Source organism: Ambystoma mexicanum, chromosome 4q (genome assembly GCF_040938575.1).
Source record: "Ambystoma mexicanum isolate Mex_15411 chromosome 4q, UKY_AmexF1_1, whole genome shotgun sequence".
In the NCBI taxonomy this organism is placed as follows: domain Eukaryota; kingdom Metazoa; phylum Chordata; class Amphibia; order Caudata; family Ambystomatidae; genus Ambystoma; species Ambystoma mexicanum.
Genome location: NC_090928.1, coordinates 795,343,904 through 795,358,199, shown reverse-complemented (window position 1 = coordinate 795,358,199; position 14,296 = coordinate 795,343,904). Strand labels below are relative to the sequence as shown.

Sequence of the window (14,296 nt, the reverse complement as noted above, 5' to 3'; positions counted from 1 at the left end):
GAGCGGGAAATGGCCACAATAAAACAGCTCATTAAAGAGGGATGATGATGTGGCAATGCCTGCTTCATGGTGGTGTTATCTCGAGAGCCAGTTTACATTTTTACACGGAAAAGGGGTTAGCCCAGTGGGGAATCTATACACAGTCCCACACCAAGAGGGCAAGTAATCCGACACCAATCTTATCACACCATGGCAGAGCCTGGTGCCCCTAAACACAGCGCATCCGAATGCGTGTGCCAGTGTCTCTCCCTCCTCCCACCTCCTCCTGTTCCTTCCGATGCCTGCTCGCCCAGTCTCTGCTGCCGCCTGGGCCAAGGACCTGATTTCCTCCCCGCGCCCGTGCGTTTTGCCGGGTTATCAGTGCAGCATTAGCAGGCGGGAAGGGCTCGGGTGTTGTTAATGCTGGCTCAGGGTTCTGCATTTGCGCCGTGAAGGCCGCTCTCCCCCAGGGGACGGGGAGGGACCGCGCAGACGGCACTCTCTATGCTGCTTAGGAGCAAACCTCCCCAGCTGCTCCTCAGAGCCCGGCTCCCCCTGACATCGCCCTCATCACCCCCCACTCCTCCAGCACCGAGCCGCCTCTCCCACAGCCATGGGAGAAATCCCCAACCTGGTGAAGATCGCCGTCGCCTTAAAAATCCAGCCGAATGACGGGCCCGTTTATTTCAAGGTGGACGGGCAGAGGTTTGGCCAGAACCGGACCATCAAATTACTGACCGGGGCTAAATATAAAATCGAGGTGGTTCTCAAACCAGGGACGTTACAGGCCACGTAAGTACCGCGTGATTCTCGCATTTTCCCTTCCAAGCAGCTGCTCGCTCGGAAATTATTGTTTTTCTGTTTCTTTTCCAGTCTTCTCTGCTTTATATAATTTTAGACGTTGCGCAGTTCATATGTCATTTTTGCCAAGTGTTTTTTGTATTATTGTATACGAGTATGTGACATACAGTATGTCTGTGCTGCCCTAAATCCCTCGAGCTTTATAGAAGCGATTCATTTCGGATTTCCCGGATAAGGCGCTTTACAGCAACCATTGATCTGAGGGGAGGGGGGGGGGGGGGTTAAGCATTCGCCGGGGCAGGCGTCATGCCCAGCGCCACTGATGCCCGTAGTGCCAGCCCCGGGGTGTATCCGTAAGTGGACGCTGTGATACATACACGCAATTTAGGCATTTACTATCTGCAGTGCGGGCGCTCTACCGTCCGCTGACCCGTCCTCTGCGAATTGCCTATGGCTCATGCCATCAGCCAACATGCCAACCATGTATAATCTGGCCACTGTCACCATGGTATCCCAGCGCTGAAGAAGAAAGGGGGGTATTAATGTGGATTTAACGTTTGGCAGCAACAAGCATTGAGCAGCAGGGTCTTGGGAGCGGACACGCGCCTGGCTAAGGCGATTAAATATCGGCCACAGCAACGCATGCCCACAGATAAGCAGGCACTGCCAGCGTTCCATGTGTATCGGTAGTTTCCAGGATGCAGCACAAACGTTAGCCGTGTCTTCACCAACTCTCACTCCATATCATTAGCGAACAAAGGGGAGAGATTGCACGAATTAAAAAGGCGCACACACATTGCTAGGTGTGGCTGAACCAGAATATGCTCCCCCGCGTGACCCCAAGGTGTGAGTGACCCGGCTAATGTGTGCGGATTGGTGACCTTTGCACTGCTGTCTGTTTCAGCACCATGAATATAGGGGGCTTGATTCTCCCCTTAGAAGAGAAATCCAGAGACCCGCAGACGGCCTGCTACACAGCCTTCTACGACACCGAAGGGGTGATCCACACCAAAAGCGGGGAGAGGCAGCCGCTGCAAGTCATTATTCAGGTACGGATTTTGGGGTGATGCATTACTGACTGTGCACATTGACCACTGCACTATCAATAGGGAAGGGCCAAGAACTGCACATTAATGTCAAGGCATCGATTTTTCTACAAATGCAAAAAGCACCAAATCTGTGTACAGACGGGTGGCCAACATGTGGGGTAAAGGGAGGCAAGGCCTTGTTCTTTTATTTCAGAAGGGGATAGCACCTACATTGGAATGGGAAAATCAGAACCAATATGTTAAGGTTCAACCTCTAAAGTGAAGACTTCCAGTGGATTCGTTTGGCAGTGAAGGGTTAGGACAGAGCCTGTCATTGCTGGAATGAATATGGTGGTTCAGATGGACAAAGACTGTACATGCTGGCATAGGTTGCCTTCATATGTTTTTGTCTGTTCCAAATCACCACCATAGTAGTCTCAGAGTGCATAGGTTTGTCAGAGGGTCGGCATATCATACCTGGATTCTGCACTTGTATGTCGAGAATGCACACATCGGGTCTATGATATAGGAGAGAGCTGGAGACAGTGTTTGAGGCAGTGGATGTCATTGCACTTTTCTTGTGCAGTTTGTGTTGTGCCCTTATTGGTGGATTTTCTTTGTTTAGTATCATTCCACATAGAGATTGGAGATGATGGGTGAGGCTACAGAACCTTGAGCAACGGCACAGGTGACTGGGCATGTAAAAGGGTAATAGGAGCCCACCCAGTTGAGCAGTTGCCTGTTGATGAGCTACAAGGTGAACACACACAGTACTCAGCCGTCAAAACTCATGAGCGAGGTCAGAATGCCATGAACCGTTCTGTCTGTGTCAAGTGCAAGTGAGAGACTAGAAGCACCAGCAGGCGTGTATTCCCATGGTGAGGTGTGGGTCATTAATGGCTTGGTGGCTGGTGGTCTCCATGCTTAGTTTCAAATGGAAACCTGATTGGTAGTGCTGAATGTTTCGGCCAGAGAGTTAATTATAAGGCGGCCTTCACCAGGGTAAACATGTGTTGATACAAAGCAAATAATTGGTAAACCTGAAGCATCTGCAAGGGTTTGTGGGAAGCAGAAGTTGGGGGATTATTCAAAGCTATTGACTATGAAAGGGGCTTAACATACAAGAGCTCATAAGTATCTCTATCATTGATCAGTCAAGGCCTATTGTTGCATGTATGCCGGTGTATGAATGTTTCTTCAAAGGACAAACCTAGCCTATAAACAGAACACAGTATATGGAAACTTGCATCATGTGATTTCCAGGGGTGAGTGTTAAGTTGTTTAGGGGTCAGTGAATTGTTGTCGGAATAGGAGAGTTTTTAGTTGTTTTCTGGAGTGTAGGTGGACGGAGCTTACCCGGCACCAGTTGGCAGGTTGTTCCAGATACTGGTTGAATAGCAGAAGAAGGATGTTTCCTGGTCTTTCCTTTCTTGCAGTTGTTGGATTTGAGCCTGGAATGTCTTTGCTTTAAATGCTGCCTAGGTCATCAAAAATCTTTGGGCAGGCAGGATGGGGTGTTGGATGCCATTGCCTTAAAAGTGAGGCATGCTGTTTTGATGTGGATGCCTGCTTCAAGAAGTTATTTTATACATATTCGGAATGACGTGTTCAAATTGCTTTGCAGCAGTGCAGTGGGAAGCGTTCGGACGGGCTATGGTGATTTCAGGTGATACTGGTCAGTACGGCGTTGCCGCCATCGAGATGAGAGTGAACCAAGGCTGTGCAATAGTTCTGATCTGCTGGCGGGTTGGGGAAGCTTCATTTTGCAGAGGAGTGAGAGCTGGTGACATGCAGTTTGATCTTTCCTTTCTAGTTATGTTGGCTTGGAAAAAGAGGTTGCAGTGTGGATGCTGAAGCCGAGAATCCACTCAGCTGCATTTCCGATGGACCTGTCAAGAGTGAGTTTGTCTTGGACACTGAGGAGGACTCATTCTCTTTTTTTTGTGTTGTGTTGTAAGTAGGCGCGTCACATCCATGCCTGAACAGGGTGCTGTCTATTTAAAAAAAAACATTGAAAGGAATTGCATTTTCTGGGTACATGTTCCAGAGAATGCAGTTTGTATATATGAACATATTTTAATGAAAAAAGAAGGGGCAGAGGGCTTGGAGGAAGGTCTGAGGATATGTGAAGGAGAGGGGCGGAGAGGGGAAAAGCACTGAGTGTGGCCTAACATACAGACAAGGATGGGAAGCAAACAAAAATATGAACATACCTGGAATCTGCACTTGTATGTCGAGAATACACACATCGGGTCTATGATATAGGGAAGAGCTGGAGACAGTGTTTTAGGCAGTGGATGTCATTGCACTTTTCTTGTGCAGTTTATGTTGTGCCCTTATTGGTGGATTTTCTTTTTTTTTTTTTACATTTTTTATTCGGTTTACAAAAGAAAACCTTTAATAGAAAAACAAGAAAAAATAATTATTAAACCATCGCAGTTACATTGTTCCATACGAACCCACACCACTTATCGTTGGTGTTCGACTCAACAGTTCCTTACTGGTGTGGGATTCGGTTCAGCCAAGTTGAGTTTTAGGTCTTTCAAACAAGACTTTGCGATCGGAACCGTCAAACATAGCTTTCCACCAATCATTGGCTGAATAAGTTTGACGGGCCTCAAAGAGAGGTCTGAACAATTTTGTTCGTAGTGAGCGGAACTTTGGGCAAAACAAGATCAAGTGTTTTAAGTTCTCTATAGAATGTTCACAGAAACGACAAATAAGATCAGAGGTTTCTTTGGATGCCCAAGTGCTTGTTCGATCTTTAGTCAAAAAGAGGTTTAAACGAAAATGCAAATATAAAAGTCTCGAGATCTGGTCTGGAGATTGTGTCAAATATGGTTGTAATTTGTCCAGCTCTCTTGCTTCGGGTGGTGCATCTTTTATGAGTCGAGAGCATGTTCTGTCGACGCAGGTTTGATGCCAGTCCGAGCTCCATAATTTTGATTTTGCCTTATCGGGATTTTCAAGTAAAGTTACAATCTTTATGTTGTTTGTCTCAAGGATTTCTGTACATGTTTGATCCCATTTCGAGAGAATTGTGTATTGCGGGTCGTTGTCCGGCTTGTGTAAGATTTTGAATTGGGGGACCGGGTTTAAGATCTGGGTCTTTCTATATAGCAATAGCGCATTCCAGCACACCCTCGCTTGGATGGATGTCAAACCCAGTTTGAATCTTATATTACATGTAGGACAACCTTTAGGAAGATGTAATGCCCTGGTCCAAAAAATGTTTTCGAGTGTACTCCACAACTCCGAGGGACAGCCAAACATGTTTTCTGCACCATAGATGAGGGCTGCTATAACCTTTTGTCTGTAGAAGTCAATCATGGGTTTTATGGAAAATTTTCCAAATCTTTTGTTTAGAATAGCTGCTTGGCAAGCTAGTTGCAGACACTTTCTCTTGGTTGCCTCAACCCAGGGATTGTCGTTTATGTTGGCACTTATCAAGGATCCCAGGTACTTTATCTGGGGGGAAATGCGAAGAGGTGTTTTTTCCAAGTGCCAAACAAATTGGGAAGGTCCTCTTTTACGAGATGCCAGGTTGCGTAGTATCAAGATTTCGCATTTTTTCTTATTGATACGAAGCTCATTTTTATTTACGTATCTTTCCAAGGCATCAAGTTTTCTTTGCAATCCGACAGGTGTAACGTCCAAGAGTATTAAATCGTCGGCATATAGGAGCCAGCCCAGTTGTGACCCATGGATTTTCGGGGGAAAGGCTGCTATCTCGTTTAGTGATGATCCGATGTCATAGATAAAAAGGTTGAAGACAGTAGCGGCTAAGGGGCATCCCTGTTTTACACCCTTAAAGGTTGGAATTAGGGGGGATAGGGTGTCTCTTTGGTCCAGTCTAATCTGTATGGTTGTGTTGGTATGCAGCTCCTTTATTGCATCCAAAAGGTCAGGTGGACAATTCCATACTTTAAGCTTCTCCCATAGAATTTGGCGTTCAACACTGTCAAACGCATGAGAAAAATTGGTGGATTTTCTTTGTTGAGGAACATTCCACATAGAGATTGGAGATGATTGGTGAGGCTACAGAACCTTGAGCAATGGCACAGGTGACTAGGCATTTAAAAGGGTAATAGGAGCCCACCCGGTTGAGCGGTTGCCTGTTGATGAGCTACAAGGGGAACACACACAGTACTTGGTAATCTAAACTCATGTGCGAGGTCAGAATGCCATGAACCGTTCTGTCTGTGTCAAGTGCAAGCGAGAGACTAGAAGCACCAGCAGGCGTGTATTCCTATGGTGAGGTGTGGATCATTAATGGCTTGGTGGCTGGTGGTCTCCATGCTTAGTTTCAAATGGAAACCTGATTGGTATTGCTGAAGGAGGGTGAGTTTGCCAGTTCCTCTGTGCAATTATGTTGCCACAGCTTTAAAAAAAAATGCTGTTGTAGATGAAGAGAAGGTGATTGTTGGATCGATAGTTTGTAAGTTTACATGGGCCTAGTGAGGGACACCTTGTCCAGTTTTCACTGCCTCCAGAAGAATGCCTAATGAGTTGTGCCGTTGAAGGGATGGTGGAGAATGCATGCATCTTCAGAGATGATTTTAATGAGGGCTGCAGGCACCATGGTTTTGATGGTGGCAGCAATGTTTTGTTAGTGTGTTAAGCAGGATGTTAAAATTGCCTGTTGCACTTGAGTTGTCAGATAGGTGGATACATTTTAATCAACAATTTTTATTGGGGCATTTAAAATGGCTTCTTGGTGGCTGCTGTTCAGTAGAGTGGGATGGGAACATCAACGTGGTTTGAACCAGGGGCGGCTCATCCATAATGGGTGATAGTGTATAATATGATATGGCATTTATAACGTGCTTATACACGAGTGTTTCAAGGCGCAAGGAGGGAGGGGAGGGGAAACAGAGGGAAGACAGAGACAATGATCCTACTAGGCTAGGTGACATTGAGATCTCTCAAGTGCATAATGGGTGTAGTTGTCACCCATTATGGTGGAGCAAAGCCATCCCAGTGAAAACACTGAGCGCTCCCTCAGCTGCAGCAAGTTGCTGTGGAAATGCGCCTGGGCTGGCTTTACTGTGCATGGAAACAGGGTTTCCCTTTGACAGTAGTAACCCAGCATACATGCCCAATGTGCCATGTAAAGCCGAGGGCATTTTGTTGCCAAGTCTTGAATGACCCATTGGGGATGCAAGCTAGGGAACTGCAGGGCTAAATATGCATAACCTCCCTGCACATGCAGAGAGCCTCAAAAGGCGATCCGGTGGCACTCTGGCTCTAATGCGCATGTACAGGAACCAAGAAGCTCTACCTGCTTCCTGGTTTCTGTTTGCGTGGTGGCAGGAGCCGGAGGGCCATTGTGGCAGTATGCGAGGAGGCATTTGGAGTCCAAGGCTGCAGGTAAGAAAAAACCCATTTGTGCATATATGTATGTATGTATGTATGTATGTATGTATGTGTATCATCATCATCATCTTTATTTGGAAACATTTCCATTAAAGAACAATCACTCATAAGAGCATTAATCAATGATTTACTCTTAACATGCATATTAACCAATATAGACGCAATAATTGGTGTGTTTAGAAGTGTGTCCTTCCTTATTCTAGTCACCCTTTCTACATATTGTTTGAGAGTCCAAGCAAAGCGTTCAGAAATGCCACTCAAAAGAATGAAACGAGCCAGCTGATGCAATCTAAAATTAGCTTCCTGTAAAAGAGGGACCAAAAGACCGACCTGAAACGCTGGGCGTCCCAGGAGATCTCCCTGATGGGCAGGATCCCAGCATGCAAGATGAACCTGCTCCCAAGATTTTTATATGCATGTTCTGCCCTCCCGGTGATGATCCCGACCCCTGCACTTAGGAATTTACAGAGGAAAATGCTGCAATTTATCTGGAAGGGGAAACAAGCCCGAATACGAAGAGACTCGATGATGGGGAACGCAAAACTTGGTGGCCTGGGGGTCCCAGACCTCCAGAAGTACCAGATAGCAGGCCAACTAGCATGCACCCAAGCATGGCAAATAATCAATAATCGTCCTAGATGGGTGGACATGGAACAACCGCGCCTAGCTCTTCCCCTACGCTTTCTTCCCCACATCTCACAGGCAACTAGACGACCATTGCAGGAGCTATTATTGACCACCAAGCATACTATCGCCATATGGGATAAAACACTGAAGCTGAAGAAGATCCCAAGGGGACTTAACCCCTCATCTCCGGTCTTTCTGAACCCGGCTTTTACCCCGGGGACAGCTCTCAAAAACTTCAAAAACTGGATTGTGGGCAGATTAGAGTCTATAGGGCAACTCTTCGAGGGAGGACAACCACTCTCTTGTGAACAATATAAAGAAAGGTTCCACCTGCAAGAGATGGACATGTTCACCTACCTCCAATTACGGCATTGGTGCTCCCACCCACAGACACGCCGAGCGGCAATCCGCCTTCCCACACCCATAGAACTTACTCTCAAAGACCTTCCACTCCGAGGTAAGATCTCCACATTATATAAGCTCCTCCAAAAAGAGTTTCTCACCTCCAAATCCCGGGCCATGGCACAATGGGAGGCAGACTTGGGACACCATATAGAGGACCAAGCCTGGGTAGATATCTGGACTCGCACCCAATCAGCATCCACCTGTGTTACGAATAGAGAATGCGCCCACAAAATTTTACTACACTGGTACTACCCCCCCTTAAGACTGCACCACATGAATCATTCGGTGGACCCGGCCTGCTGGAGACGATGCAGCCAGGTGGGATCCTTCTTCCACATGTGATGGACCTGTCCCAAGGTCCAGAACCTTTAGAAAGAATGCCTGACGGTCATTGCAGAACTCACACACATTACGCTCCCATTAGAGCCCGGACCTATTCTCTTGGGTGCCCCGGTCCAGGGGATTAATCCTCGCACAGGCCCCACAGCTAAACTGCTGTCCCACTGCCTGTTGGCGGGTAGAATAGTGGTGGCCCGCACATGGAAATTGGCAGAGGGCCCACTCCTGCCCGTGTGGTGGGTGAAACTGTGGGATGTGCTCATCGCAGAGAAGGTGACCGCGGCCAGAGCAGGTCTTCTCTACCGCTTCCAGAACATTTGGAACCCGGTCCTCGAATTTGATCGAGACTTCCCAGCATAACATACAAACCCCAGCTGGCCAGAAGGGTCCTAGAGAGCTGGTCCGCCCCACAGGGACAGGAACAAGAAGAAGGAGACTTGACTGCGGGATGAACTCGGGGAGGGGGAGGAAGTAATATTCTTGTGTAATAATGCATACTAAATGTTGATATCAAGTGATTGTAATGCTTTCCTGCCTAGTTCTTCTGCTCCATGAAAGCCTCGCAGTCTTCTTTAGAGAGCACAATTCCACCATACTACACTGTACTTCAGGGTGCAAAAGTTCACGTTGCAAGCTACTAGCCAGCCATTAAAAAGTCACTTGCCACCTAATTTCTACACACACATCACACCATTTCTTACTCACAAAGAGTCCATTATCACTCGCCAATGGTTATTGGCGAGTCACATTTTGAGCCCTGCTGTATGTATCTATCTATGAATGCATGCAAGGGTTTGTCTGTTTGGGTGCCCTTATGGATGAGAGAGCAGTGTATGTTGAATGGGTGCAAATGTGAGTGAGATAGTGTATATGTTGTATAGGTGCACATGTGAATGAGGTAGAGTGTATGTTGTATGTGTGCGTCTATTAATGTGTGTGCATGTGGGCAGGGCAGTGAGCCTCCGATTGTGAGGGACTACATAGGTGCAGTGACAGCAAGCATAGGTATGTTTGATTACAGTGGCATATGTTTTCGCTGGCATTATAGGCAAAGCCAACATGGTGTCCATGCAGCCTGCATGGACATGCCTTTTACAGTTGCATGACATTTTTTACTGGTATTACGGGCAAAGCCAACAAAGGTTTATTCCTTTGTAGGGATACTACCATCTACTGGCAGACCAGCACAGACATGTTTTCTAATAGTATCATTACTAACATTATGGTCAAATTTAATATAAGGATATTCTTTGCGGAAATACTGGTATAATCTGGTGTAGCCATTATGGGAATGTATGAGTGCAGCCAGCATGCATTTTTGTTTTATACTGGCAGAATGCTGGCATGTATTTTGGGCAAAGGCATTGTGAAAATGTGTTGCAAAATGTTGCTAAGCACTGCTGGTGACTTGGCATCTATTGCAATTTTTCATGTTGCCTTAGAAAGCCTATTGTATACTGTGTGGCTTTTTTCGCAATTGTTCACTGAAAGTGGCTTGTAAAATGCACATTTTAACCCATCATTTAAAAAAATGTTCACTTCCCCAAAACACTTTTGATTGGTTTGTGCTGCCTCTCTACGCTTGCCCACACTTATACTTCGGAAATGTTCACCATCCGCTCCTCGTTTGGCCATTTCCAATGGTTGGTTTTTTGTGGTGGTAAATGCTGTATGGTGCTGAAGGTGCTGGAAGCAGCTGGTATGGAAAGTTTGTAGCAGAGCCCATCGCAGTGTGGCTTGACGCTTGAGGCTTGATGTTCGTGCTAGTGAGAGGAAACGAGAACGGGCAGGACACTTGTAGGTTCTTTCCTTTAGTCGTGTCTAGCGGCCTGTGGCGGTGTATGCGGATTGGAGTTCTTCATAGTCCAAAGCGGCCCCAGAAGGAGTAGAGAAGACCCCTCGCAACTGGTTAACAGCCTGCAGTACACTGCACTCTCCTGTATGGAAGTTGGCCTCGGTATCTACCTTGCCCTTGGTAAGAGTTGGCTCTCCAGGTCCTTGTCGTTCTTTCTAGGGGTGGCAGATTCTCACCTTATTCGCATGAGAGAGTGCTTGGCCCTTGGTGAAGGGATTTCAATTAGTACATTCGGGGGTGTATCACCCTCAAAAATGCCTAAGAGAGGAATGCAATATCTAACTAGGAGTTGAGTACAGGTGACGCCTTCCCCATCAGGCAAAAATGGTAAAGAAGGTATTACGGCTCCCACATCACCAGTGCTTGATACAGGGACGCCCTCTATAAAGGCTTCTGTAAACAAGTGTTTTGCCCCAGCTAAACTAAACTGCCAGCCAAAATCATGACCTATTTTCCGGCGCTTCTGTGCATTGAGGAAGGGAGGTGTGTGTGCCCCATCAACATCTGAGGCTCCCACTGTACAGGACAATAAATGAAGCCAAGAAGACCAGCCTAAATATTTACCTCCCATCGATAATAATTCCCTCATCAATCTTTGCTACAGTTTCCAAAGAGAGGCAATGGTATAGGGAGGCAATGAGGGGTTGGTTGCACATTCAGCGACCAATCCGAACATTATAGGTTCACGCTTATCGGTCTCTCCTGATCTTGAAAGACTCGCAGAGCGGAGTGACTTGTCATCGAACATCGAATGAGGACAGTAGCGAGACCATATCTAGTGAGCGAGATAATTTGTCTGAAGTAGCTGAGATCTTCTCCCTTATTAAAGCGGTGCTTGCCATCTGCACCAAGCTCTTCAAGGGATATACGTTAAACGCCTCTCTCAAGGCAATTGAAGCAGAGCTGGTGAAGTCTGGAATACACTCCTCGACTCTCATTAAGGGGCTGGTAGGTTGAGAGGGGGAGTAATGCCACCAGCATTATCAGGATGAAAGGATCAATGAAGATTAAGTGTTGGATATTGTGGATAGTCCAGCACCCGCGGGGCAGGAAGAAGAGGTTAGGGAGGCTGAAATTCAGGATGCGCAGCTAGGTGCACCGTCCCAGCAGGTATCACTGAGCCCAATCCCTGATGAAGAATTTTACCACCCTAGAAAGAAGAGGAGGCAAAGCAAAAAGGTGGCTAGAGTGATCAATCAGGAGAAGAGGAAAAGGCAACCCACCTATTGGTAGAACTCAGGGAGCTTGGCAGTGACCCAGGAGTCTCGATATACCTGTACCTCTGTCTATAAGACTTATGAGTTAAAAGAGGTCCAGCGGCCAAATCGGAGAGGCAAGCAAAGAAATAAGGGAAAGGGGGAGGCAAAGAGCGGTACACTTAATGGTTGGATCAGTGAGTGACCCTCGGCTGTGGAAGCGAGTGGTGAGACACAGGGGCAACATCCTTGCTCTCCACCAACTAGGACATATGAAATGCTTCGATTTAGGTGTCTCTACAAAATCATGAAGACGAAAGCCCCAAAGTTACAACAATCATTTCAAAGGATGAGGAAGCCCATGTTGGTCTCCCCAAACTAATATTAGCTGGTACAGCGTGCAGAATACATACATTAAGTTCTGAATATAAAAATATAAAATAAAAATTTTGTTGCACTATTGGAACCCTGAAGAAGGTAAAGACCTTGGGCATCTATGTAGACTCGCAGATGAGTATGAAGGCACATATGAACAGTATTGTATCCACCTCGGCTTACCACTTCAAACTGTTGAGCCAATTGCAATTTTGTATCAAAGAATAGCTGCACGGTTGTGGCGAGAGTGATTGTTTGAGCCAATTTGCTACATGGAATTAGCAAGGGAGAGATATCAAAGCTGCAAGTATTTCAAAATAACACAATTCGCGTGATTGAAGGCATAAGCAGGGGCGTCAATTGGGGGTCGCCATTGGTCGCAATTGTGACCCCTGGCAACTCCTGTGCGACCCCTTGGTTCTGCAGTGGCCGAGTGAAACCGAAAGTAAAGAGGGCCCTCAGAAGACAGCCCTCTTTACATTAATTTCTTTTTGAAGTCAGTCTGACTGCAAAAAGAAATTATTTCTGTTAGAAAATCATGTCCTTTTGAAGTCAGACTGACTTAAAAAATAAACCTCTCCCCCACACCCCACAGGGATAGAAGGCTTGTTCTCCCCTGCTCTGCGCATGACAGAAGCCAGAGATTGTTCTGTGCGTGCGTGGAGCATGGGAGAGAGGCCTGCCTGCACAGGAGTTTCTCGGAGCAGGAATGGATTTGCAAAACTGTAAAACAGTGTTTTTTTTTGTTTAAATGTGCATGCATGCATAAAAGGGTGTATATGTGTATGTATATTATGTAATGTGTGTGAGTGATGTATGGATGGCTAGGGGTGTGAGTGAATGGCGGATGGATGCAGTGTAAATGAGCATGTGAATGGTGTGCTAGTGTTCAATACCTGGATTTCTTACCTGTAATCCTCATTACTCCTAGTCCTACTCTTCCTCATAATAGTACTTGCCTATGAAGCAGCTTGTCTCATGTGTAAGTACTGGGACTAGGAAGAGGAAGAGGGACGTGGAGGCTGAGTTTGGGGTTGTAGGAGGAGAGTTGGCAGGATAGGGGGGGTGTCAGGAGGGTGGGGCAGGTTGGGTTTGTGCTGTGATGTAATGGGCATCCATGATAAAGAAGGCATGATATGTGTTATTAGTGTCTAGACTTGCATTTTGGTACAGCAAGCCTAGTAATTTCTTAATGTGGCATGACATTTTTACAGGGCATTTATGTTATGATAAATTAAGCAGGATAACTGTTATTACCTGTCTAGAATGGCATTTGGGTTCAGCCAGTAAAGTCATCTTTTACTGTGGCATGACATTTTTTACAGGGCATTTCTAATAATGTAAGCATGATAAGTGTTATTACCTGTCTAGACTGACATTTAGGTGTAGCCTGTCTAGCCATTTATTACTGCATTGTGTCATAATATTCTGGGCATCTATAATGAAGTAAGCATCATAAGTGTTATTACTTATCTAGACTAGCCTTTTGCTGCAGCTAGATTAGCCATTTCTTACTGCGGCTTTGACATTTATTACTGGGCCTCTCTGATACAGCAACCATGATAAGTGTATCTACCTGGCTAGACTGGCATTTGGGTGCAGCCAGTCCTTACTGTGGCATTGTATATTTTTCTGGGCAGCTATGATAATGTAAGCATGATAAGTGTTATTAGGAGGTTAGATTGGCATTTTGGTGCTGGCAGTCTATGTATGTCGTACTGTGGCATGGCATTGTTAACTGTGTATCATCAAGGCTACAGCAAACATAAGTGTTCTTACGTGTCTGGCCTACATTTTCAGCCAGTTTCGACAGGTTTTCTTATCTTGGCATTGCATTTTTAATAGCAAAGCGTTAAGATAGCTCAGCGGGTTGAGCGCTCACTGCTGCGATCTGTATGGGAGGATAGCTCGGTGACAACGTGCTCGCCTTGGAAGCAAGACGACACAGAGCAACACAGGTTCGATCCCCGGGTCCACGCCTAGAAACCTCTGGGTATTAAGCACGTTATTAATAACCTATCATATCATATAATATGTGATCTACCGGTCACAGGTTCAAATCTTGGCAAGGCCAACTCAGCCTTTCATTCTTCCAAGGTTGATAAATGAGTACCAACTTCGGTTGGGATGATAATTTTATGTAAATATGAGCTATGTACAGCGCTTTGGCGCACGCGATATATAAATAGCAAATCATTATCATTAAAGCATTAATGCTCCTCTGCACTGAAAGTGACTTGTACCTGTTGAATTTTGGATACTGTATTATTGCAGCAACTGGCAATGTAGGGGATCTACTTTTCATATAATGATAA

At 46.0% G+C, this 14,296-nt stretch overlaps 1 protein-coding gene across 1 annotated transcript in view; it reads left to right on the top strand.

Moving 5' to 3' along the window:
• Positions 1-589: 589 nt before the first annotated feature.
• Positions 590-14,296, top strand: part of CNRIP1 (cannabinoid receptor interacting protein 1) — a 90,315-nt gene continuing 76,608 nt past the window's right edge. Inside the window, exons 1-2 of the mRNA XM_069608361.1 lie at positions 590-771; positions 1,685-1,829. Coding sequence (XP_069464462.1) covers positions 593-771; positions 1,685-1,829 — 324 coding nt within the window. The 5' untranslated portion in view covers positions 590-592. The remainder of the gene's footprint in view (positions 772-1,684; positions 1,830-14,296) is intronic.